General features: G+C 54.8%; 2 protein-coding genes across 2 annotated transcripts; one reads left to right on the top strand and one right to left on the bottom strand.

Annotated features, from left to right (window-relative positions):
• Positions 1-2,132: 2,132 nt before the first annotated feature.
• On the bottom strand, positions 2,133-3,296 carry LOC306947401 (dispanin subfamily A member 2b-like; the record flags this gene model as incomplete). The annotated part of the gene is made up of 2 exons (XM_079536699.1): positions 2,133-2,555; positions 3,084-3,296. 2 exons carry the CDS (start codon positions 3,294-3,296, stop codon positions 2,355-2,357), a joined length of 414 nt encoding a protein of 137 aa, XP_079392825.1. The 3' UTR covers positions 2,133-2,354.
• Positions 3,297-5,316: 2,020 nt separating this feature from the next.
• Positions 5,317-23,383, top strand: B4GALNT4 (beta-1,4-N-acetyl-galactosaminyltransferase 4; the record flags this gene model as incomplete). The annotated part of the gene is made up of 20 exons (XM_079537670.1): positions 5,317-5,467; positions 10,345-10,457; positions 11,787-11,888; positions 12,160-12,255; positions 12,513-12,603; positions 12,939-13,039; positions 13,405-13,472; positions 13,784-13,862; positions 15,166-15,232; positions 16,761-16,904; positions 17,141-17,250; positions 17,500-17,600; positions 17,951-18,033; positions 18,404-19,610; positions 20,781-21,088; positions 21,442-21,595; positions 22,369-22,441; positions 22,531-22,684; positions 23,015-23,141; positions 23,269-23,383. The coding sequence occupies 20 exons, from the start codon at positions 5,317-5,319 to the stop codon at positions 23,381-23,383; spliced, it is 3,444 nt and encodes a 1,147-aa protein (XP_079393796.1).
• Positions 23,384-24,886: the final 1,503 nt, after the last annotated feature.

Genomic DNA, 24,886 nt, shown 5'->3' on the forward strand with positions numbered 1-24,886 from the left:
CTCCCTTTGGAGATGTTGGGAACTGGTTTATGCCCACGGTGCCAGCGTGGGCATGGTGATCTGAAAGCTGCGGTGTAAAGGATGGCATGATGGCGGAGGACAAAGTCCCTTGGGGCAGGTGTCTGGGGGGGGTGTGGGGTGCACTTGACCCCTGGGGCACATGGGATGAAGGCAGCTGTGGGTTTTGAGGCCCACTCAGACAAGGGCTCGTGCCTGGAGCAGCAGCTGCCCACTGTGAAGACCACCTGTGTGCAAACCCAAGTGCTCCCCAGTACTGCTCATACCAAAGCTATCAGCTCTTTTTCTGGCATGCTCTCAAGTTAATGAGGTTCATTAGGTCACAGTGGTAATTAAGTGGAGAGGCTGGAAGGGAGGGGAAAGGGTGCGAATAGAGGAGGGGATTGCGGAGCTGGCTTTGTGCTCAAACTCCAGCAGCAACCCACAGCTGTGACCCCAAAAAGCTGCAGGTGTCCTTCTTGCTGTAAGTGGGGTTGATTGCTGTCTTATCTTAATGAGCTTGGTGTGAACATCCTGCTGGTATCACCACCCCTCTGTGCATTTTCCTCTATTTGCTTTTGCATCCAAACAAATGATGGGATGGGAATACATTGAGGCGACAAAGTCCTGGGGGTGTGGGCAGAGTTAAGGGGCTGAGCAGCAGAGGGTTTGGGTGAGAAACAAAGATGCAGGGGTGGCTTTCCTTGCAAGGGGGGAAAGAGTCTGCAAAGTGAGGTTGGGGGTCTGCTGGAGGTCTTTTGGGGTGGGTTATGTGGGGAGCCGAGCCTGCTGCCTGCTCCCTTCTTGCCTATGTCGTTAGGGCAGGGAGTTCAAGGCTCGTTGGCCACCTGCCAGCAGCCTGGAGCAATTCCTGCAGGAGGAGGAACGATTTGCCCCCGTGTCCTGCGAGCACCCCTGCTCTGCCCGTGCATCCCCCTAATGCCCCCATCTGCCTACTGGTGCCCAGCCCCAGGGAGAGTCCATGCATGGAAAATCCCTATGGTGCCCATTGGGGCTGGGGATGTGCTCCCCAGGGGATGTTGGGATGACAGGATGTCACATTTTTGGCTGTGGAATGTACTGGGTTTTGCATGTGACAACTGATCAGGGAGGTGCATTTTAAAAAATGATTTTGGGGGGGATTTCAGCTAAATCCTGGTGGGGCCAGTGGGGATGGAGTGAGAGGAGTGCTCAGGGAGGGCACGATCCAGCACATGTCTGTTTGCTTTTACGGGAAGAAGAGTAGGAATCAATGATTCACCCAGCTGGGGCTGCCAGGGATCCTGCAACAAATGGCTGTTGTGTTTTGCAAGGAGGACGTCCTGCTCATGAGTGCAGCTTCTTGGCAGGAGTCATTGTTCTTCGAGGGGAAATAAAGAAAAAGGCTTTCTCCATCCAGCTCTGTGGGGCCCCAGCCCTTACAGAGCTGGGGAGCAGGAAGCCAGGCCAAGCACATAGCTGAACCCCCGCCAGGTCAGCTCTGTCCGGGAGTATTGGTCGGGTGCTTGGGGCCTTTCCAGGGTCATTTTGGACGTGGCTGGAGCTGTAGGCGTGATTTCTGCCTTACCCCAAAGCTGGGATGGGAGTGGCGTTGTGATATTGAAAAGCTCCAGGGAGGAGGGAAGAGATATCGTCATCTCACTTTCCCTTCAAAGCATTTCAGGGAAGCACAGCATCACTGGAGTTTGGGACGGGGTCATCCCACCCACAGTTTCCTCATCTCCAAATGAAGCCCACTCATGCATACTACCAGAGATAGGGTAGGGGATGCTTCACCCCTGTTCCCTTGTCATTGCTGTGGTCCACTTTGTCCAAACCTGTGAACCGGATTCACCCAGCTGGGTCCTGTCACATCTTGGAGCTTAGGGACATGGTTAGTGAGCATGGTGGTGATGGGTTGATGGTTGAATGAGAAGATCTTTTAAGTCTTCTCCAACCTTAATCATTCTGTAATCCCTGTCATGCTCCAGAGGGTGACAAAGGGGACAATTGTTCAATAGCATCGCTATGGAGGCTCTTCTACTCCCACCCCCATCCTCTAAAAAAGAAGGGCCATGAGACAAAAGTGAAAGATACCTTTATTGTGCCTTTTTTTTTTTTTTTTTTTTTTTTTCCTTTCCAAACTGATGAGGTGCTTCCCTAAGGGCTTTTACAGGCACTCGGAGCAATAGCAAAAAGGCAGAGTGAGGTGGCAAGCAGCAAAGTCTGGGAGTTCCCATTCCTACAGCCAGTTTTCGTCGGTTCCTGCCAGAGCAAGGTGAGTCTTGAGGCGCTTTTTCATACGGTGACTGGAGAGGGGGTTGGAAGAAGCAAGGAAAGCATGGCCCCAAGCGAAGCTCTGCACATGGACTAAGTGACTAAGTGGGTCCAATGAATTCGGGGTGTTGCTGGTGGTGGTTGAAGATGTTGGCCACCACAATGGTGCCGCTGGCAACCAGGGCGATGATGAGAATGATGAGGAAGATGTTGATCAGATGGGCCGTGATGTTCAGGTACTTGGCAGTGGAGCCATAACTCAGCGCCCCGCTGTAGTCACCCAGGACTTTGCGATCTCTGGACTGGGGAGACCAACAGGAGAGTCAATGGGGCTGGGTAGGAGAGGTTCCCTGGCATGGGGCTCCCTCTGGTGATGATGGGCCTGTGGGTTCCATGAGACACCCCAGAGTCAGGGTTTCTTGGGAGATGTATGGGTTCCACCAGGGTCAGGGGCTCGATGGAGTTCATAGGGCACCTCCCAGTAGGGGCTTTTGGAGATCTGTGGGGTCCACGTGGTACCATGAGATTGGAGGTTTTGAGGGCACCATGAGTCTGTTCAAGGGTCCCTGGGTCTTTCTGGGGTCCACGGGGCAACCTGGCAGCAGAGATCTGGGGGCTCCATGGATCTTTTTGAGGCCCGGGGCTCTGTAGGGTCCACGGGGCACCCACGGCTGGGACTTTTGGAGTTCCACGGTTCTGTTTGGGATCGGGGAGCTCTGTGAGCCCCACAGGGATCCTCCATGACCGTCCCCCGCCCTTCCCCCCCCCCATTCCTCTCCAGATGCCACCACTTCCCCATCCCCCCTCCCCCCCCTTTCCCATTCCCCAACCTTCACGGAGAAGACGAGCGCCAGGAAGCCGAGGCAGCAGACGTTGGCATACAGCGTGGTGCACAGCGACCAGGCCAAGTGGTCGCGGGGAGGAGGCACCAGGGGGTTCTCCACCGTCACCACTGTGCTGCGGGTCTTCCCCTCCATGTCCAGCCCGTCCATCAGGGGCTCGTACGGTGGAATCGCCGGACCCGGAGTGCGGACCCGCTCCATGCTGGGGCTCGGGGGCTATGAGGCTCGGGGGAGGCGCCCGGAGGGGAGGATGGAGAAAGCTAGTTTCGTTTCCTTGCAGCCCGGTGATGAGGAGGGCTGAGCGAGGGGGAGGGAAAAAAGGGCCGCCCGCCCCCTGCGAACGCCAGGCGCCGGCCCCGAAGGTGTCCCCTACCCGGCCTCCACAGGTCGGTCTGTGGGGTGCGGGGCTGGTAGAGAAGTAGTGAGGTAGGGGCGTCAGAGAGGTAAAGCCTTAACCGTGTCCCCAGCGTGTGTCAATGGGGTTCCCGTGGCTAGTGGTGAGCCTGGATGTTTGGTGAAGAAACCCTGTATCACATCTCCACCATAGGGCACTGGGACCCCTGCCCCTGAAGTTGACTCTGGGCGGTTGATGGAGAAATCCTAAATTGTGTTCCTGTCAAGAGGCAATAGGGCTCCCATCCCTGTGATCAAGCCTGGGTGCTTGGTGGAAAAACTCTACATTTTGTCCTTTTGACTCCATCATGTAGTACTGGGAGCCCTGAGGTTGGGCTCAATGTTTGGTGGAAACTGTACATCATGTCCCCACCACACGGCAGCCCATGGGAGCCCATGGACTGGGAGCCCAACCCCTATGGTTTCCTTTAGGCACTTGATGGAGAAAACCCACATCATGGCCCTCACACCATGGTGTTGGGACTCCTTTCCCCCCCCACGTTCCTCATGCTCTCTCCTAAGGTTATCCCAAAAGGCACTGGAGGCCAAAGCTCAGCCCTACATCCAGCTCTGGGGAAGTGCTGGGGGGAGGCCGTAGGGTGCTGCTCCCTGGGCACAACAACATGAATTCCCCTAAAGTCCAGTTAGATTCCACAGCCGGTGGGACAGCTATACGAGCTGCACTGCATAGTTATCTAAATTGCACCTAATTATGAGCCAATTAACCTTCTGCACCCGCCTGTGAGCACGGCGGGGACGTGAAGCCTGGAGCACGGGTGCCCTCTAGTTTCCCCACCTGCAGATGTCTTTTTTTTTTTGTCTTTTTTTTTTTTTTTTTTCCTCATTGCTGAATTCTTCCTCTGTTTTCGTTCCCAGTCCCGCATTGCAGCGAGGACGAGAAAAAATTTCACTTGCTCTGAAAAGGCTGGGCAGCAGGGGTGCAGTGAGTTGTGGGAGGTCTCAGCCTGGCTGAGCTGTGGGATGGGAATGGAGATGTGATGGGGAAGGGATGGGGATTGGGATGGGATGAAATAGAGACTAGGTTGGCGATGAGATAGGGAGGGGAAAATCTGGAGATAAAATGGGTTGGCATGGATACAGGACGGGGGTAGAAATGAGGATGGTGATAGAGTTGGGATGGGACGGGGCTGGGAAGGGAATGGAGATGAGATAGGAAGAGGAGGGAGAGAGAAAAGGAACGGATCCCAGCTCGCACCGCGGCCGCTCCCCGCTCCCCGGCCGGGCCCCGCAGCCCCTCGGCGCGGCACGCAGGGATGTACCAAACCCGCGCCGGGGGGCGATGGGCTACAAGCCGGTCCGCGCCCCTCGTGTCACCCGACCCGCCGCCCCCCTCGGGCACAGACAGCTCCGTCCCTCACACCGCCTCACACCGCCGCTCGCACACACAGCAGGGACCGCGCCGAGGCCGCTCCCCCCGCCGCCCCTATGGCCCGGCCCGCGGCTGCCGGCCCGTTGGCGTGGCGACGCGCGGAGCCCCCTCCGATCCCGCCCCCGCAGCGCTTCTATTGGTCGAAGTTCCGTCCCGGCGGGTGGCTATTGGCCGACGCCCCCGTCGCTCGGCCCGGGCGGCGCCGCGCCCCCTCCCTCCGCTCCCGCCGCTGCCGTTCCATTCATTCGCCGCCCGGCCGTGTCCGCTGCCGGCGCGACGGGGCGGCGGCGATGCACCAGGCAGCCGCGAGCTGCCGCCGCCGCCCCCCCGCTGCCGGCCCGTAGAGGCGGGCGGCCGGGGGAGGGGGGCCCGATGGGCCGGGGCTAGGCCGGCGGCGGGCCGCGGCGGCGGCGGCGGCGGCGGCGGCGGCGGGCGGTGATGCCGCGGCTCCCGGTGAAGAAGATCCGCAAGCAGCTGAAGCTGCTGCTGCTGCTGGCGCTGCTCACCTCGGCCGCGTGGTTCACGTACCTGCACATCAGCCTGATGCGCCAGGGCCGCGCCCTCCGCCTGCCCTTCACCTACGGCAGAGGTAAGCCCCCCTCCCCTGGAGTTCGGGATCACCCCCGGAGCTCGCTCCATCCCTCGGTGGGGTCACCTCGGGGCGTGGGGCGGGCTGCGCGTTGGGCTTGGGGGTTAGAAGCCATTTCTCATCGGTCCACACCCTGATGGTGAGGATGAAAGAGGGGTTGGCGGTTGAATTGGGTGGCTTTGAAGGGAGTGAGGGCGATCTGGGAGCCGGCCACATCTCGTGAGTGCGGAACCTGAAGTTGGCACAGCAGAGTGAGCCTGCAGATTTTGGGCCTCGTGGTGCAGCGGGTGCCATGGGGTTGGTGCCAAGGAGGGACATGGGGAATGGGATTCGGTCCGAGGAGCTCTGCTTGTGTTCTTCACTGAAGATCATTGGGAACCCTTTGTATTTGGGGAGTAGAGAGGGAAATTGTGCTTGGAAGGAGGATGTGCTGGGTGAGGACTGTGCTCCAGAGTTTGGGCTCTCTCCATTCAGTGGTATAAAAGATACTCGGAGACGTGGTTACGTGTCCTGGTCCCAAGTCCCGTAGGGATGGGGTGACGTTGTCTACAGTGAGAGGTGGATGGAGGCTGTCTGTGCAAGAGAACCCAAAGGGTGTCAAAGACCTCATGCCCTGCTGTGAAGGATGCTGCCTGCCTTGCGTCAGCCACCAGAGGATGCTCAGAAAGGTTAATTACTCATTAAATAGAGCAGCACTGAGCTGATGTGTCTTCAGCCTCCAGAAAGCACCGGGTGTGAGTTCCTGACAGGAAGTAAGGTGGGGGGCCAGGCCAAAAGGTGTGCGCTTGAGGGTATTTGGAGTGTTTTTGGGTATATGTGTCCCTATGGTGTCCTTGTGGCCTGGATGCTGCTCACGTGGGGAGTGCGGTCAGTGACTCGGCTGGGAAGCATGCTGGCATTCTGTCCCTGATAAAATGCTCCCCCTTCCCTTATCTTCTACAAGTAGATAATTACCCTTCTCTGCCTAATTTAACATGCAGGTTCCTCGTCTGAAATAATGAGGCCATTACAGTGTTCTCCCAGCTGGAAACTGTGCTGAGTCAATGGGGTGGAAATGCTTTCATGCCAGGTGGGAAGGGAAAAAAAGAAAGAAAAAGGAGGAAGAACGGGAGGAAAAAAATGATAGCAATGATGTAAAATGGCTCTTAGCAGAGTGCCTGGCTGGCCCTGCCACCTGGAGCAGTGACTGAACACATGTGGCTGTTGCCAGTGCTGATGGATGAGCTGGGATGTAGGTTTGGGGAAAGCATTGGTGGCACCTGCAAGGGTGAGATGCTGGTGCGTGCCTTGGGGAATATCTCTTGGGGCTGCTGACAGGCAGAGTCACACAGTGTGCTCTCCAAAGTAATGTGAGCAGGGGCAGCGCTGGCTTGTGGGGCACCGAGATAATAAATTGCATCGTGGTTGGATTGGAAAGGATCTTCAATCCCATCCAGTTCCAACCCCTCTCCATGGGTGGGCCACCTCCTGTTGACCAGGTTGCCCAGTGCCCCATCCAACCTCGAGCACCTCCAGGGATGGGGAACCCACAGCTCTTTTGGGGAGCCGTGCAGGGGGAGTTGCCAACACCTCAATATCTTCCTCTGGGACTTTCTCCAGGGTGCTGGGAGCACCATGCCCATCCATCCCCTGATGGACTACAAATGGCACCCCTAGCACATCTTACGGACTGATGTGCTGTAACACTGGGTGCCTTTATTCCTTTCTTTAGAGGTGCAGGTAGGGGAGAGGATTAGACAAGAGCCCTTTGAAAAGCTTTGGTGGCCCATGCAGAGGGGCAGTGGTGCCATCCATGGGCTGCTCGGTTTCCCCTTCAGCCTCTCTCTGAGAGAGCCCTCGTCCTTATTGCCTTGAATCGGCTCTTTGTGAGCACTCCCACCCTGCCAAGAGCTGCTGGGAGGGGAGGAGGAGGCGGCAGGCAGACAAGCGAGCCCTGTCCTTGGGCAGCCAGGGCTGTCTCAGGGCTATGGAGCTGGGGAACAAAGTGGCACGGAAATGGGAAACGTGGCAGCACAGGTCCAAGCCGTGGGGCTGGAATGGCAGCAAGGCTGGATAATTGAGTGAATGCATTACACTTCATTTATCCCTTTGCTTCCCCCATTGTGGTGTCTGGAGGGGCTGAGAGCTCGTGTTTATGACTGGTGGTTTTCAGCAATCCCATCTCCGCGATGGGTGATGCTCACCCCTGGGCTTGTCCCTGAGGGAAGTCACGATGTCTCCAGCTGCGTGGTGGCACTCAGTCCTCTTTGAGCCATCAAAGATACTGTGGCCAGGAGCTCAGCTGCTCCTTTTTAAGCGCCTGTTGCCTTGGCAATGGCAGAATGGAAGGGATTTGGGCTGGACAAGGAGATTGATGGGAGCTGGCTGCTGACCGATGACTGCGACATGAAGGGAGGTGTGGGGCGGGGGCTGTGGTGGGGGTGCATATGTTCCCCTCATCACCTCCTTATGGGAGGCTCTGCTGGATTGGATGCTAAATTTAAATTAAAAGCAAAGGATCAAAGCACCCAAGACCAGTGGAAATGGGGTGCTTTGGAGGACCAGCGTGGTTAGACCACAGGGCTTGGTGTTGGCATCTTTGGCTGGTTTCTTTTTCATGTCCCCCATCTTTCCCATATGGGTTGAGCTGCTGCTTCCCAGGGCACCCATTGACTGAGAGGATCAGCCTGAAAGATCCAGCCCTGAAGGCACCTTGATGATTTTGGTAATCAGCACAGCCCAATGTACTGATGTTTTGAGGATGGATAGAGAAGGGGCTGATGGTGATTGAGTTGAGGAAGACATATCTTGCTTTGGCATCTCCCTTTCTGCAGGGTGTTTTTGCTGCAGGATTGGGAAGATAAGAGCAGATGCTCCCCTGTGGGGAGATCTGTCAGTCGGGAGTACCAGGCTACATCTGCCTGTTCCCATTTGCCTTGCTCTGGATGTGGGTCGCTCATGGGGTGGCTGCAGCATCCTTCACCCTGAGTGCTAATGACTTCTGGGGTGCAACCAACCCCCTAATCCCTCAGTTTGGTTGGAGGCCTGGAGACTGCGGAACCAAACCCCATCACCCAGTAGGCATTTAGGAACTGCATTCTGCTTCTAGCACAAGATTTCAGGGGCTTGAGTGCAAACTCAGTATTTTATATCCATATTATTTGCCCTGAACCCCACCTGGTTGGGGTGCTCAGAAATTTGGTGCTGGGCTGCATTTTTGGCAGCACCCAGGTGTTTGGCACTCTTTGGGGAAGGGAAAGGAGAGGGGATGCTCCTCTCCAGACAGCATCTCGCAGGCAGGAGCCTTTTATTATTGCTGCTGCCTCGCTGCAGGACCAGGAGCCAAACAATACCGCTCCGCAGTGCCTTTTGTCCCTGCTGTTGGGCTGGGCTTCCAGCGGCATTGGCTTTGGAAAGCAGCGGGACTTGGGGAGGGGAGAAAGGGCTCTGGGGCTGGAGGGTGAGATGAGAAGGGTTCATTCTCAACTTGCTGCTTGCTGGTAGTGATGCTGGCCTTTTCCTCCCTTTCTCAAGGAGGGGGTGTTTATTTTCAGTTGCAGCCGGGCTGATTAGCATTTGTTTTTTTGGGCTAAGACTGCCCTTGACTTTCCTATCCAGTATTTGAATTGCAGAAGAACAAACATTGCTGTGGAAACCTTCTTCTGTGGCTTTGCTGGTGCTTTTTTTCTCCTCCTGGCTTGCAGCCACTTCTCCGAGCACACCCCATCCCTGCTGAGGAGATGTGTAATGGCAGAGAAGGGGTACAGGTGAAAGCATTGGCAAGAACATCTCTTGCTGTGGTGTCCCCATAGAGGGCTCTTCTGGCTGACACGGTTGTCTCCAGGGTGGGCTGGAGGATGTAGGAACAGCTGCTGCTCTGCTTCCTTCTTGCCGATGGGGGTCTCAAGCTGGATCCAGTCCCATTCCTTCCTGCAACACTCCCCATCCCCGTCAAGGCTGAGACGGGGCTGTGGGAGGAACGATGTGGGTCTGAAGACATGGGAGGGAGGCAGGGAGCTGCCAGCAGAAAGCTGGAGCTGCCAGGGCTGAATAATGGCTGAGAGCAGAATAAGGGGGCTTTAGAGCTTAATTTCCTGTTCCCGCTCTGCAGCCGCGCTGAGGATGGGATTTGTGCTGCCATCTCCAAGGAGATGCGGGCTGTGCGGCCGCTCGAATGCTAATGGCATCAGTGCACGTACATCAGGAGGCTGCTGGGTATGGAGGCTCCCCAGGCCTGTCCTGGGGAAGGCAGGAGCTCCCCAGAACTGTCAAGTGAGATGATGAAGAACATGGGAGAGTCTCATTGACCCCTGCCTTACTGTTCCTGCTGTCCATAGGAACCCAACTCTGCCTCTGGGTTCCTACTGGGCTATGGGTTTGGCATAGAGTCCCCTTTGGGGAGCTGCCACATCCCATTCTGCTTTTGAGGTTGTGGTGGGCATGGAAGAGGCTGCCTAGGGCAGTGGGATGGCCCTGAACTGCCAGAGTTCAAGAAAGCAGTGCTCTTAGATAGTTTGACTCTTGGTTGCCATACGTGGAGCCAGGAGTTGGACTTGATGGTCATGATGGGTCACTTCCGCCTTGGGATATTCTGTGATGTTACAGTGCTTGGTCTAATTTTTGTTCGGCACCGTCCCGACAGCTGGATGGGGAGCTGAGGTCCCACAGGAGCTTATCCTATCTGACGTAAAAGGGCTGTTGTGAGAAGAGTAATTAAAAGCAATGCTGATGAGCAGCTGCAAGCTGCTTAGTACGAATGTAACGAAGGGAATTGCAGCCAGGGCTATCCACGTCCTCCTCTGCTGCAGCCTCAGGAAAGGCTCAGGAGCATCTGGTGGTGGTGAGGCTTGAGGAGGCAGCCATGGTTTCACTCAGCAGTTCCTGTATTTGCATTGCAGATGGGGAGCGGCTGGGGGAGGTGACAGACCCTGGCAGGCGGCCGGCAGTGGCCCAGGCAGTGGCACGGCAGAGGAAGGCTGAGGACTCCAGTGAGAGCCACGAGGAGGAGCAGGTGGGAATGAGAGAGCCGTGGTGGGAACAAGGTGGGATGGCATCTGTCAAGGTTCCTGATCCGTGTTCCCTACAAACACGTGGCTGAGTAGAGCAGGGCGCTCCAAGCCTTGAGTGGATCCAAGGGTGGACAATCTTTTTGGTTCTCTTCAACAGCCCTGATGGTGAAAATTGAATTCCCTGACACCCAGTTGAAACTTTCAGCGTTGTGACTCATGTCTGCTGCCTCTTGCCCTGTCTGAGAAGTCTGCCACGATCTGCATCCATTACTTAGTTATGCATGGCAGTAAGGTCCTGCTTTGCTGGGCGAAGCCACTCTTTCCCGTGTCCTCTGCTCCATCTTAGGAGCCTCCTCTTGACTCAGTCCCATTTGTCAACATCTGTCTTATAGTGGAGAGCCCCTGAATCCAGAGCAAACAACTGCAGACCAAAAACTGAGATGAGAAGCTTTATTCCTGGTGTGCTCTGAGCCTCAGCTGGGCATTGCTGCAGATCTTGCTATTGGCACTGCTGGTCCTTTGTTTGTCATCTTTTATTGTTGCGGTGTCCCCACCTGCTTGCAGGATACTCTGGCCCTGATGCTGGAATGTTATAGCGAGGCTGTAATTGCACCCTTGCTTTCCCAGTGAGCACAATTACGCCTCCACCCAGACAATGCCTCCAAAGAGCATCACTCCCATCCTCCAGAACACTAGTGACATCATTTAGGAAAAGTTTGCTAATTATTTCCTCTGCGCTGCACATTGTAATGGGCTGTGCTTTGTGCCATGGTTCTCCAGAAGAGCCTGACTCTTCCTCTTCAGCAAGCTGGAGGCAGGTGACTGCTCCCCAAATCCCTCTAAATTATGAGACACAAGTGATCGGATTAATCTAATCCCCTTTAAAGGAAGAGGGAGAGTGGGGAGGCACCCTGCTGCCTCTGCCTGGAGGCAGAAGTACAGATCACATTATTGCCCAAGCTCCTGCTCTTTTGGAAATGCAGCTCAAAATAGTCCCTTTCCTATAGCCTGCCAGACTGGCATTTAGGATGAACAGCAAGCATGCTGTTTTGGAGCAGGAGCACTTTCGGCAGAGAATGGGAAACAAGTTGAGGTGGAACATTCTGAAGCCCTGCTCTCTGGGATGCCTTGCCAACATCCTTCTGTAGCGAGGTGCCCCACTTTCCTTTGCGTTCAGCCTGGAAAGCTTTCCCCTTGCTTTGGAAATGCTTGGCATCTCAAATGAGGTATTTAGGCATGAGGAAGTGTCCTGCAAGCACATCTGAGCAGTGTGCTGGCTGTGGCCCCGCTGCCCCACACCTCTCATCTCCCATCTCCTGCTTCTTTGGCAGAATGATGGACAGGATTTGGATGGACGCTTTTCCAGAGGCTCACGAGCCACCAGGCGCCCCAAGCTCAACCTGACCAAGCAGGTTCTGCCCTGGGATGAGAAGGTACATCATGGTTTTGAGGGGTGGGGAAGAATCACGTGGCGTCTTCCTCCTGGTTCCAACGGGATGGGTGATGGTGGGGCTGGGCTTTTGCTGTTGTATCCAGAAGGGGAACAGTCCTTGCGTGAGCCTGCTTGGGAACCAAAAGGGTGCCCTCGCAGCAGTGGGAGGAAGATTATCCACTGGGTTTTGGTGATGTGAGCATAGGGTTGGCCCTAATGCTGTCCTTGGGAGGTGACTCGCACATCTCTCCCTTCTTCCCCTCATTCTGCAGTACAAGGGGAAAGCGAACCTGCATGTTTTTGAGGACTGGTGTGGAGGAGCTGTGAGGCACCTAAGGAAGAACCTCCATTTTCCACTCTTTCCGCATGTGAGTCCCAGACCCGATGGTGGTGGGTTGGAGGGAGGGCCCACTCATCCCTCTCTCTGGCATGCAGGTTTTTGGGTTCCCTTTGGGGCATGCAATTGCCTTAAGAGCCAGCCAGGCTTCAAGGCAGAGATGGAGAGATCTGGGTAGCGATGGGACCTCTATGACCCCTCTGGTTTTAGGGGTACAAAGCCCCAGGAGAATGAGAGGTGGATAATGTTGGCACAAGGTATTAACTGTTTGTACTTTTGCATCCCCAGACCCGCACCACAGTGAAGAAGCTGGCGGTGTCACCCAAGTGGAAGAACTACGGGCTAAGGATTTTTGGCTACATTCACCCTTTCAAGGATGGTGAGTGGAGATCTTGGGCCTTTTCTCCCCTTGCAGTGGTGTGGGAAAGCTGCCCTCTCCCCTTTCTTGGGCCATGTGAGGGCAGAAGGAGTGTTGGACAGTCCCTGGCTCCCAGGCAGGATGGTCTCTCTGGAGCAGAGATCCTCTTCCATTGTTTTCAATGAAGCTGAAGCACTAGTCCTATCCAGAACAGAGCAGAACGTGGGGTCCATGGCACCATGTTACCAGGTCCATCCATCCCTCTGTTTCCTTGTGCCACAAGGAAACACTGTTACCTTTGTCCAGCCAGCCCAGGACACCAGCACTGCTGTATATCTCTCCTCTGCTGTCCTCAGGAGATTTCCAGTTTTCTGTGGCATCAGATGACAATTCGGAGTTCTGGCTCAGTTCTGATGAGAGCCCATCCAACTCACGGCTGGCTGCCTTTGTGGGCAAGGTATGCACATTCACCCTCTAGACTTCCCTGCATTGGGGATGCTCCTGTCCCAAGGTGGGAGGTTTAATGTATGCTGTTGGATTTTCCTGGGGAGCTGGAAGACTTACTGTCTTGATTCACACTTCTATGCTTTTGGAATCTTGCTGCTTGTGTCTGGTGACAAGCTCTGGTGCCAAGAGTGCCAGCAGAGGGGAGGACAAGGGAAAACCTGGGGTGGAGTCTTCTGTCCTACCTGATGAGCCTTTCTGCCCATGGAATGGTGCCCAGTGGAGGCAGAGGAGAGCTTCTTTCCGTCTGTCTGGCAGGGTTTGGGCTTGTGCCTGCTTAGCTGGCAGCTTTTAGATGTTCATTTTTCCTTTCTCCAGCTGGGTACCGAGTGGACAGCTCCAGGGGAGTTCACCAAATTCAGCTCACAGGTCTCCAAGCCTCTACGGTAAGTTCCACACTGATCCCGCCAAGCCCCTTCCCAAAACACCCTACACTAGTCGATGCCTTAAACGTGTTGGATGCCGTGAGTTAGGGGCTAGGGTTCCTTTTTTTCTGTTAAAACAGTAGAACTAGTTGCAGATATCCCTCTCATCCTGCCTTTCTCCTTACCCCAAGAAGTTTTAGCCACACATGAGCAGGACAGAGATGGTTTCCAGAGATGACTCCCCTGACACTGAGGGTCCAGGGACTCCACCCCATTGCCCTGGCAGCAGTAGCAGCAATGTGTCTTACCCAGCCTCTCCCCCTCTTGTGCAGCCTTATGTCGTCCAGGCGCTACTACTTTGAGCTGCTCCACAAGCAAGACGACCGAGGCTCGGACCATGTGGAAGTGGGCGTGAGTAAATATCCCCCTGTGCTGCTTCCAGGCTTGTTTCTGATCAGCAGCTCTCCATGGCTAGTCCCATCCTCCCTTTTTTTTTTTTTTTTTTTTTTTCTCTCCCTTTGCCATGTTCATGGAGAATTGGGCTGGCCAGGAAGGTAAGGTCCCTTTTTAGAGGAGCCCAGACCATGAATAAGGTGGGAACAGACAGGTACCATCCGGGATACTGACTGCTGCCCTGAAGAGCTGTTAGCCCACCCTACTGCCTTAGGTCCCTTTTTTCTTTCCCCACCTCTCCTTTGTAGATACCAGCAATTTCAGATCTGAACTTGCCCACCTGGCTGCACAGCCCTGCTGTTCTCAGGAGCTCAGGCTTTTTTTTTTTTTTTTTTTGGGAGGGGAAGATGTTGGCTCTTTCGCAAAGGTTTCTTTTCTCCCAAACACTCATTAATCACTGGAGTCAGACTTGTGCTAGCAAAGCATCTCAGAGGCTGACAGCTCCTCTTTCTTGTGTTTCTCCTCCCCAGCACTCAGGAGTGCTCTGTCTGGGTGCATGCAGTGCTGATAAGATCTGAATTTCTGATGTGAAAAATAAACGAGAGGGGGAAATGTTTTCTTGCTGGAGGGAGGGAAGCTTCTCAGGTGCTTGTAGAGAGACAACAAAGGACCCTAATGCTTCCCTTGCCCTGGGTATGTAAGGGCTTGTCTGTACAAAGGCTCACATCCATTTGGGGCATGCTTTTAAATGGCAATCAAATCAGTGCAGGCAGCTGTGAAGACCCTCTGAAGTCAATGCATATTTGTTGTTGTTAATGTGCTCCAAATCAGCTGAAGGAGATCTAAAAGCAGCAGCAGAGATCTGCAGGGGGTTGCTTCAGTCTGTTCCCATTCCTGCTTTTGCCAACACAGGTCTGAGTGGTTTGCAGCACTGGAGAGAGGCAGGGGAAGGAGGAGGTGGTTTAGGGGTCAGTGAATGGCAGCTGTGGGTCAGGGTCTTGATCCTACGTTTGTGCTGCCCTGGTAATGAATGCTGGTTGGGAAGAAGCTGCTGCCTGGCCCAGAAGAGCAACATGGGTCTGAGATATGTGGCAGCCAGAGTGTAGCCTCACTTCTGGATGTCTTCCCTTCTCCAGCCATGCAGGGAACAAGCCCAGAGCACTACAGTTTAAGGAACGAGATAGGTCTGGACCTGTGCTGGGATAGGGTCAGCCCTCCATCTCATTCCACTGCTGTGATGTTGGGTTGAGGATAGTTTCTGGGAGCTGAGGGTGGAGAAGGACCCGTCCTCCCACTGATCCTCCATCTCCTTCTTTCCTAGTGGCGAGTTTTCCTCCCTAGCTTGAAGTTCGAAGTGATTGATTCTTCCTACATTTCTCTGTACACAGGTAAGGACTATCTCAGGTGCTGGCAGCCAGCAAACTACCATGCTGCACTCACCTGGGCTCAAAATGTTGGTTGAAACCAGATGCAAGGGAAGATGGGTCCGAACCCCCCAGGGCTTCTGCTGGATAGGAGGAATGAGGCTGCAGCAGGTAGGGGTGATGCTGCAGCCCTCCTGAAAATGGGATGAGTAAGTGGTGTGCCACAGAAATGCAGCTCCTGTGGCTGCTGCTCTCCAGCTTTTTCCTTGCTAACAAGGCTTGGCTCCTTTGGCAAGCAGCTCAGCTCCTTGGCCTTGAGTTATGAGGAGCTGTCATGGAGGTGGGAATGGATGGCATGGGATTTAATTAAATCTATAGATCTTCTGTTTCCTGCCCCTTCATCAGTCTGGCAGCAAGAAAGAATATGATGGATGGGCCCTGCCCTGGCGCTCAGTGCGCATAAGGACTGGTCATCAAACACGCCCTGGAAGGTGTCACTGAAGCAACACGCAGGGATCAATGGGGAGAAGAGCGGTGGATGGGCAAGAGGTGGATGAGGTGCAGATAAATTCTCCCCCAGCTGCAATCCATCAGCACAGATGTTCTCCCACTTGCCAGCTCCCTTGGAGCCCAGCAGCGTTTCCCAGGGTGAAGCCAAACCACTTTTGAGTGCCTATCCTGTGGGTTTAAAGCTCTGCCCCTTCCCTTGCTCCAGCATTTTCCTTATTTGGCTGCTGAGGATGCAATGCAACGTGTCCCATGTCTCCCCGTGCTCCAGCATGTCCCTATTGCGCAAAGGAGCATTTTGGGTACTGCACTTGGGATCTGCCTGCTTCCCTGCAGTGTCTTTGAATACTGGGAACAGGCAGCCCCACCTGGGACCAAGGTGACCAGGGCATGGTGACCTGCCTCCCTTAGTGGCACTCTGGGGGCTGGTGAATAGCCAAGGACAGTGCGTCACCCGAATCCTTAAATGGGAGAAGGGCAGGAACCAAGGTCATGTTGTATTTACTTGAGGCTCGAAGGGGAAGGCTTAATCCAAGGCATAATCCCTGTGTCCCTGGGAGCCAAAGCCTCTGAGTGTTTCCACCTCTTGTGTTTGTAGTGAGCAGTGCTGTAATTGGAGTTGGTGATCCTGGCTGAGATTGCCTGTACCCTTTTCCTATGTGTCATTAGTTGATAGCAATAATCATTTGTCTCATTAGTCACAGGGTCTGCAAGCCTGCAGGCGGGCTGGAGGGGCTGGGTTTGCCTTCCCAAGAGCCGGGGGCCTATGGGACATGCTGTTCCCTGTGTGGGACACAATCTGGGGACACAGATCATGTGTTTGCATCATGTGTTTGCACACACGCCTCCTTTTGGGGGTGCATCCCTTTTGTCCCAGGTGGGTATCCCTGCTGAGTCAGGGGGATACAGGAACTGATACTGAGTGGTGGGATTCAACTAGGATCCTCCCTCACAGCCTCTTGGAGGGTCCCCAGGGCTTCCCTCATCCAGAGGGTGAGTCCTGTGGTGTACCAAGGGGTTCAGCCATCATTCTCTCCTCCCTCAGACGAATCGACTTTGAAGATGAACCATGTGGAGCACATCCCGCAGTCTCTGGCCAGCCACAGTGGGAGCTACCTCTGGGAGGCACAATGGGATGAGCATGGGGCTGACATGCTCAAGTCTGACCCCAGGGATACCTTCTTCCTCAGTAAGTGGTTGGGACTTCTCACTGCTCTGCGACTTTCTTTGGCCCCTTCCAACCCAAACCACTCTGTGATTCAACGAAGAAGGCAGGACCTGGATGCTCCAGAGCATCCTCCCTACCTTCTGCCCATCTCTGGGGTGAAGGCCATCTCTTCTGGGGGCAATTTAGGATGGTTTGGGCTACAGACTGTAACGTGGGATGGGCACAGGTTGGGCTGAGCCATGCCTGCCTCTCCTCAGCCCCTGCAATAGAGCCGTCCCGTGTGGAGAATGTGCTGGTGCCCTGTGCCTACAGCCCCACCTACGTGGTGAAGGACTTCCCCATCGCCCGCTACCAGGGCCTGCAATTTGTAAGTGTCTCTCTGTGATGCCTGGGAGGGGAACTTGCCAAAGCTCTTGCTCCTATAGTAGGTCTTGGTTTGCCTGTGATGTTTCAACGTGGTTAAAAACCAGGAGAAAGTGTCTTTTGGTGGAGGCTCGAGCTGAGCCTTCCCCTCTTGACCCAAATGGGTTTGGGATGAGCACTGTGTGATGCCTTTGGGGTGCTGGGATGAAGCCAGCTGGGTGCACTGGTGATGGTGGAGTGCTTGGCTCCCCAGGTCTACCTCTCGTTTGTGTACCCCAATGACTACACGCGCCTCACTCACATGGAGACGGAGAACAAGTGCTTCTACAGGGAGTCCCCGCTCTACCTGGAGAAGTAAGTGTTGGCGTGCATCCCCAAGCCCTGTCCACAGCAAAGGGCCACCTCCAGGCTGTCTCCCAGTCCCTCCCTGTCTCCCAGGGATTTGTTCAAGAAGAGGGTAGATGTAGCACCTGAGGACATGGTTAGTGGGCATGATGGTGATGGGCTGGCAGTTAGACTAGATGACCTTAGAGGTGTTTTCCAACCTTATTGATTCTATGACCCCAGCTCCCATCCCGGGATGTTCCCCTGCACACACGTTTGTGTATGTGCATGGCAGTATGCACATGCCTGCTCGCAAGCACCTTTTCTCTGTGCACCCCTCTCTTATCTCTGGGACCTCATCCTTCATCTCTGTTTCACAGGTTCGGTTTTTATAAGTACATGAAGATGGATGAGGAGGAGGAGGACCCACGTCAGCGAGCATTTCTCTTCCTCAACCCAGACAGTGAGTCATGCCTGCCCACTGGCAGCTCTCAGGCATCTCTCAGTGGCTCGGCATGGGGCTGAGGACCTGGCATCCCAACCCACCAGTGCAGCTGATGGGAGATGGAATGCATCATTGTGTCTCCAAAGATGTGCTTGGAGGGGTTAATTAGCCAAGGTTTGGAGGGCTTAATTACCGGAGTCTTTAGCCCCCGTCCCTGCTGAGCATCACTCAGTGCCTGCCAGCTCTCAGTCTCCCTCACTCAGGGACTCCCTCACTCAGTTTTCTCGTTGATCCCCTTAAGGAGACAAGCTTTGCCTGCTTGTCCCAAGTCATCCCAAGTGCTGCAGAGAGCAGGGACCCTTGAGAAACTTCTGTCTGTGTTCCCTAGATTTCCTCGAAGATGATGAGGAGGATGAGGATACAGTGGACAGCCCTGAGGCCACAGACCCACCTCCCAAAGCCAGGAAGAACCTCGAGCTGGTACCTGAAACCCAAAGGAAGGAGATTCTACCAGTCACCAGAGATTATGGAGACTACCTGGACTACTACAGCTTCCGCCGCAAGCAGAGTCGGGTGCGGGACGAGGTGGGCATGGGAAGGTGGAGCATGCCCCCTGCCACTCCCAGCCCCACAGCTACTCCTGTGGGCCTCCATGGCAATGGGGACACAGGACCTGGGCAGGAGAGAGTCCGTGGAAGGATGCTTCGATGGTTACCCCAGGAGCCCAGTGAGGAGGATGAGCTGGGGCTGCTGGTGTCCTCCAAGCGTGCTGGGGTGCTCAGCCTCCAGTCTCACCTCTCTGTTCCCATCTTTGGTGGCAAAGCCAAAACACCAGCTCCCAGCAAGTCTGTAGTATCCAAGGAGGACAGAAAACCTAAGAAAGCCCAGGAGAAGGTGTATGTGACCAGGTTGCAGCCAGGCAAACGCAAAGCCCCAGCCCAGGAGCCCGCCTTCCCCAACATCTTCCTTTACCCAAAGCTTCTGAAGAAAGTGCAGCTTCGTTCCAGGACCCCTCAGAAGCATTCCATCACTCCCAGCAAGCTTCGAACTGCCCCTGGCCACCGGACCCCTTGGCTCTTGAGCAACATTTCCAGAGAGAGAGAGTCAGCCAGGAGGAAGACCAGCCGGGCGGGTGACAGGAGGTGGCGGCTGGTGAGCAAGCAGGAAGAACTGGGGGCTGAAGGGATCTTCAGCAAGGAGACCCACGAGGATGTGACCACTGCCCCAGGCAGGATGGCAGTCACCACCGATTACAACTCCTCAGAGGTGACTCGCTCACAGGGGACACGGGTGACGTCCTTTCTGAAGACATCAGAGATAACAGCATCCCAGCAGGAGGGAAAGGGCCAGGAGGAAGAGGAGGAAGAGGAGGTGTCAGACTACAGTTATGAGACAGGGGAGCTGCCGCAGAGCTGGCTGGAGGACTCCATCAACTGGCAGAGGACGTTCAGTGTCAGTTCGGTGGACTTTGAGCTCCTGCGCTCCGACTGGAATGACTTGCGCTGCAACGTCTCGGGCAACCTGCAGCTGAGTGAGAGTGAGGTGGTCGATGTGGTGGCCCAGTACATGGAGAAGCTCAACGAGAAGAATGGGGGGTAGGGAGGCAGCATGGTGTGGGTGGGAAGTGGGGAGGATAGGATGTGTCTTGGCCCCATTTGGCTTTTTGGGACCAGGTGGGCTGGACATTGGGTTAGAGTGGTAAAGCAGCCCATGTTGGAAGGGACCTCCAAAGATCATCAGGCTCAACCTCTGGGGAAGGAAATTACCTAGCACCCTGTCCTACCACACCTTGAAAACCTCCAGTGATGGAGATGCTGCCATGTCCCTGGGGAGGCGGTTCCAGTGAGTGCTGTTTTCTCACTGTAAAAAATTTGTCTTTTACCAGGACAAAACCTCTCATGGTATAGTCTGTACTTGTTGCCCCTTGTCTTCACTGTCTGGCTCTTAGTGAAGAGACAGCCTCTGTCGTCTTTCTAGCTGCTCTTTAAGAGCTGTGATACAGTGATGAGCCCTTCCTGAGCCTTTTCTTCTCTCTTGTGAAAAAGTCCAACTCCGTCAGACTTTCCTCATACGACAGGTTCTTGAGCCCTCTGGCCATTTTTCTGGCTCTCCCTTGGACCCTCAAGGGGTTTCAACTCTTTGAAAGGGTAGATAACTGCAGGACGAGGGGAAATGGTTTTAAGTTGAGGGAGGGAAGATTTAGGTTGGATGTCAGGGAAGTTCTTTACAGAGAGAGTGGTGAGGTGCTGGAACAGCTGCCCAGAGGGGCTGTGAATGCCCCATCCCCAAAGGTGTTCAAGGCCAGGTTGGATGGGGCCCTGGGCACCCTGGTCTAGCATTGTGGCCCTGCATGTGACAGGGAGGTTGGAGATTCATGATCCTTGAGGTCCCTTCCAACCCTGGCCATTCTGTGATTCTGTAACCCTCTCCAGCCTGTGCTGGGCTCTTTGATTATACCTTTCCAAGTAAAGGAGTGGGCACTTGTCTTTGTTAAACTTCATGCCATGTACACCTCGCCATCCTGTTCTAACTTGGTGAGGGTACTATCAATCCCATTGTTCAGATCATTTATGAAGATACAGAATGGCACGGAGGCCAATATCCCTCCTTAGGGGACCTTGCTTGTTACAGGCTGCCAGCCTGAGTATAAATCATTGCTTGCCATCCTCTCGAGTGCAGCATGCTAGGCAGTGTCCAACCCATCTCACAGCTGGCCCACTCAATCTGTATTTTGGCTGTTTCACCTGTTTCTCCTTCCTCCACAGCATTTACACCCTTTTGAGGATCATCAATGTGGAAAAGCGCCGGGACACAGCTCGTGGCAACCGCTACCTGCTGGAGCTGGAGTTAGCAGAACGGGGCCAGCGGACAGTTCGGCTCTCTGAGTACGTCTATGTCCTCTTGCACCAAGGCAAGCAGGATGACAGTGCTGAAGCCAACCCTGAGGGACCAGCCGTGGGGGCCACCGAGACCCAGCCAAGCACCTGGAGCATCCTCTATGGGAAGCCCATTCTGTGTCGGCCTCTGCAGCTGAGCTGGAAGCAGGACATCATGGTGCACTTCGTGGTACCTGGTAGGTGACAGCAGGATGCATCTCTCTGGCACATCTCTTGCTGCCCACAGCATTCTCTGGTGGGATTTTGCATCCTCCTGGCAGATTCAAGGAGTGCAGGCAGCCAGGAGGGCATGGCTGTGGCTTGAAGCAGTCTGTGTCAGGCATTGGGGTTGAGGGACATGCCCATGGCTGGGGTACTGCCAAGTGCCTTTCCCTAAGACAAGAGCTATCAGGGCTCTCGGGAGGCCAGACCCATAGCAGTGTTGAGGTTATCTGGTGTAATGTGACCGATTGCTGGTTTGGGGGTTTTTTTGGGACCTCTAGTGTGGGGATCCTAAGGTCTGAAGGATGTTTGTGGCTGTGCCCGGCAGTGAAGAACCAGGCGCGCTGGGTCCAGCAGTTCATCTCAGACATGGTCAGCCTGTATGACATTACAAAGGATGCCAACTTCAACGTCATCCTGGTGGACTTTGACAGCGACGACATGGATGTCGAGAAAGCCCTGCAGGATGCCCAGCTGCCTCGGTAACCTATCCCAAGGATCCCTGCATCCTCTCCACATCCCACTGTAGTCCTGTGCTGATGGTCTCATAGATGGGCAGGCCATCCTGGTGGTCCTGTCACAACCATTGGCTTGAAGTGGCCCCTTTCTTCATGGAGTGTTAGGGTTGGGGACCTTACAGTCCATCTAGTTCCAACCCCCTGTTATGGGCTGGCATCTTTCACTAGACCAGGTTTTCCAAAGTCCCATCCAACCTGGCTTTGAACACCTTTGGGGAAGGGGCATCCACAGCTTCTCTGGGCAGCCTGTGCCAGTCTCTCACCACTTTCTGAGTAAAGTATTTCTTCCTAGTGTCTAACCTTAATCTCCTCTCTTTCAGTTTAAAACTGTATCTTTTCTCCCATTATCACACTCCCTGATAGAGACCACAACAGCTTTCCTGTATGCCCCTTTAGCTACTGGAAGGCTGCTATTTGTTCTCCCCAGAGCTTTCTGTTCTCCCGGTTCCCTGACTTTCTCTTTGGGTTTTCTCTGATCCAGGTGCATTACCTTGCACTTGGTCCTGTTGAACTTCATGAGATTCACACAGGCCCATCTCTCCAGGCCTGTTGAGGTTCCTCTGGATGCCATTCTTTCCCTCCTGCATGTCTGTCCCCACATGGTTTGGTGTCATCCACAGATTTGCGGAGAGTGCCCTCAATCTTGCTGTCCATGCCACCAATGTTAAATAGTGTTTGTCCCCTTGAGAAGGTCCCTTCCCATCACCAAAGCTAACTGCCCTGCTCTCTCCCCTCAGCTACCAGTACCTACGGCGCACAGGGAACTTCGAACGCTCAGCAGGGCTGCAGGCTGGTGTGGACATGGTTGAGGTGAGGACGCACTGCTCCACTTGGGGCTTCTGGAGCTCCCGGTGTGGCTTGGCTGCGAGCCTCCCACTTGTGTCTGTCCCAACCCTCAGGATGGGCACAGCATCGTGTTCCTGTGCGACCTGCACATCCACTTTCCCTCCAACATCCTGGACAGCATCCGGAAGCACTGTGTGGAAGGGAAGCTGGCCTATGCGCCCATCGTCATGAGGCTGAGCTGTGGCAGCTCCCCACGGGAGCCCAATGGTGAGCGGTCCCCTTCCTTGTGCCACCTTCCAGATGGGAGATATCACCTGTGCACCTGAGTGTTGCTGTGATGCTGGGTTTGGTTTACAGCCAGGATTGGGTGGGTTTGTTCTGCTTTGGTGGGGTGAGATTTGAGCCCAAGGGTTCTCCAGAACTTCAAGTGTTACTCTGTGGACCCCAGTAGGAGGTGGCAATGATGGAGACAGAGCTGTGGTAGGAAGGGAGAACTGGGGGAGAGATTGGGATGAGGTGAGAGCATGGATGTGGCTTCCTGGGGGCACCAAGGGTGATGGTATGGTGGGATGGGGATCTCACTGCTCCTCCCTCCAGGTTACTGGGAGGTGAATGGCTTTGGTCTCTTTGGCATCTACAAGTCAGACTTTGACCGCGTTGGAGGGATGAACACAGAGGAGTTCAGGGACCGCTGGGGAGGAGAGGACTGGGAGCTCCTGGACAGGTGAGGCTGGAGGCACCAGGACCCCTGTACCCCCACCTGTGTGATGGGAACCCCCATCCACGGGCAGGGATTTGGCTGTGTCCATCCCCTCATTTCCCTGAGCAGCTGTCCATGTGTCTGACCGCAGGGTCCTTCAGAGCGGGCTGGAGGTGGAGCGCTTGCGTCTCAGGAACTTCTACCACTATTACCACTCCAAGCGCGGTATGTGGAACGCTCACAGCAAGAAGTCACCCAAGGACTAACACCCTGAGCCCAGCCCACAGCTAACAGACCACAGCCAGAGGTTGGCCGCCGCTGGTGCCCATGTGTCCCCAACCCTCTGGTCCAGCACGGAGGGCACTATTGCCACCGGGGTCTCCAAATGAACCATGGTTACTTTGGGGTGGATATGGGGAGGGAGGGTGGGTGAAAGCGGGAAGGTGGATTTTTTCTTAAGGGTCTAATTTCTTAGTCAGAAATGAATTTATTAACTCATTAGCGCCAGGCAGTGGGCGTCCTGCTGTTGAGAGAGCAAAGCCTCAAGGCTGGGGGCCACGTCTTGCTGGTGATGCTGAAGGGATTAAAGTGGTACCTGAGCTTGCAGCCAGCACTAGCTCTGCATCCCCTGCACAGTGCCCAGTGCCAGGCTGGAGGGCAGAGCCCTTGTTGGGGGGCTGCTGGAGCAGATACCCTTGGGGTGGTGGGGGTATCTGCTCAGGGCTGCCTATCTTCTCTGTGGCACCCCCAGAGCCAGGTGGTCACCTTGGATGGGAGAAAGCTCTGCCCTGGCTGCTTTGGGTGAAGTGGACAAGGGGCAGAGCCCCTTCCTGGCCCCCATCAGCAGGGTGGGCTGGTGGGAGGGGGGGGGGGGGGGAAAGGGCAGAGCCCAAAGCAGGTACAGGACTGGAGAGAGCAAATGATGTTTCCAAGCTAATTTCTGTGAAATTATGAGGTAGGAAGCTGTTTTCAGGAAGTTCTGTCTGTTTTCTTTTTCTTTTTTTCTTTTATTTTTTTTTGGGGGGGGGGGTTTGTTGTTGTTGTTCTGTTGTTTTGTTTTTGTTTTTTAATTCTTAAAAATTAAAATCAATGTCTTGACTGGGATTTCCTTCTCACAGTGTCACCCTCTGCCTTGTGGCTGCAGTCCCAGGAGGGCTGGCAGCATGCAGGGAAGGGGAGGAGGATGCAGCCATGTACCTTTGATGCCCCAGTGCACGCTTGGGCTTGCAGGGAACTTGGGGAGCCTCCACCCCACCCTTGGGTCTCGCCCCATTGCAGGAGCATTGGCTAAAACCACCCTGTGGTCTGGCAATGCTGGGCACTACCAGCCCTGAGAGTATCCCAGCAAGTGTCCCCAGAGCCCCCCTCCGAGTTTGCCCAGTCTCTGTCAGTCTCTGCAGGGGGATTTTCTCCCCTGTGCCGTCATGTAGTTCTCTCATTGCCCAGCTCCCTGTATTTTTGAGCTTTTTTTAAGTACTTTGTTGTGGGTGAGGGCTTTGCCCGCTACACCAGGAGGTGGCCTGGGGGTGGAGAAGTCTTGGGCAGGGTGGATGGCTTGATCCCCAAAGCCACTTCTCCTTAGGCACAACTTTTCCAGCCACTAGAGAGGGCTGAACTGCCGTTGGAGCTCCCAATGAAGCCATCAGCACCAAAGCACACTTAGCATTGAGCTGGCATGGTGGTGATGGGTTTGTGGTTGGACTTAATGATCTTTAGAGGTCTTTTCCAGCCTTAATGCTTTCTAATTTTCTATGATATAGAGCCTCTTC

Source organism: Tetrao urogallus (genome assembly GCF_951394365.1).
Source record: "Tetrao urogallus genome assembly, chromosome: 6".
NCBI classification, from domain to species: domain Eukaryota; kingdom Metazoa; phylum Chordata; class Aves; order Galliformes; family Phasianidae; genus Tetrao; species Tetrao urogallus.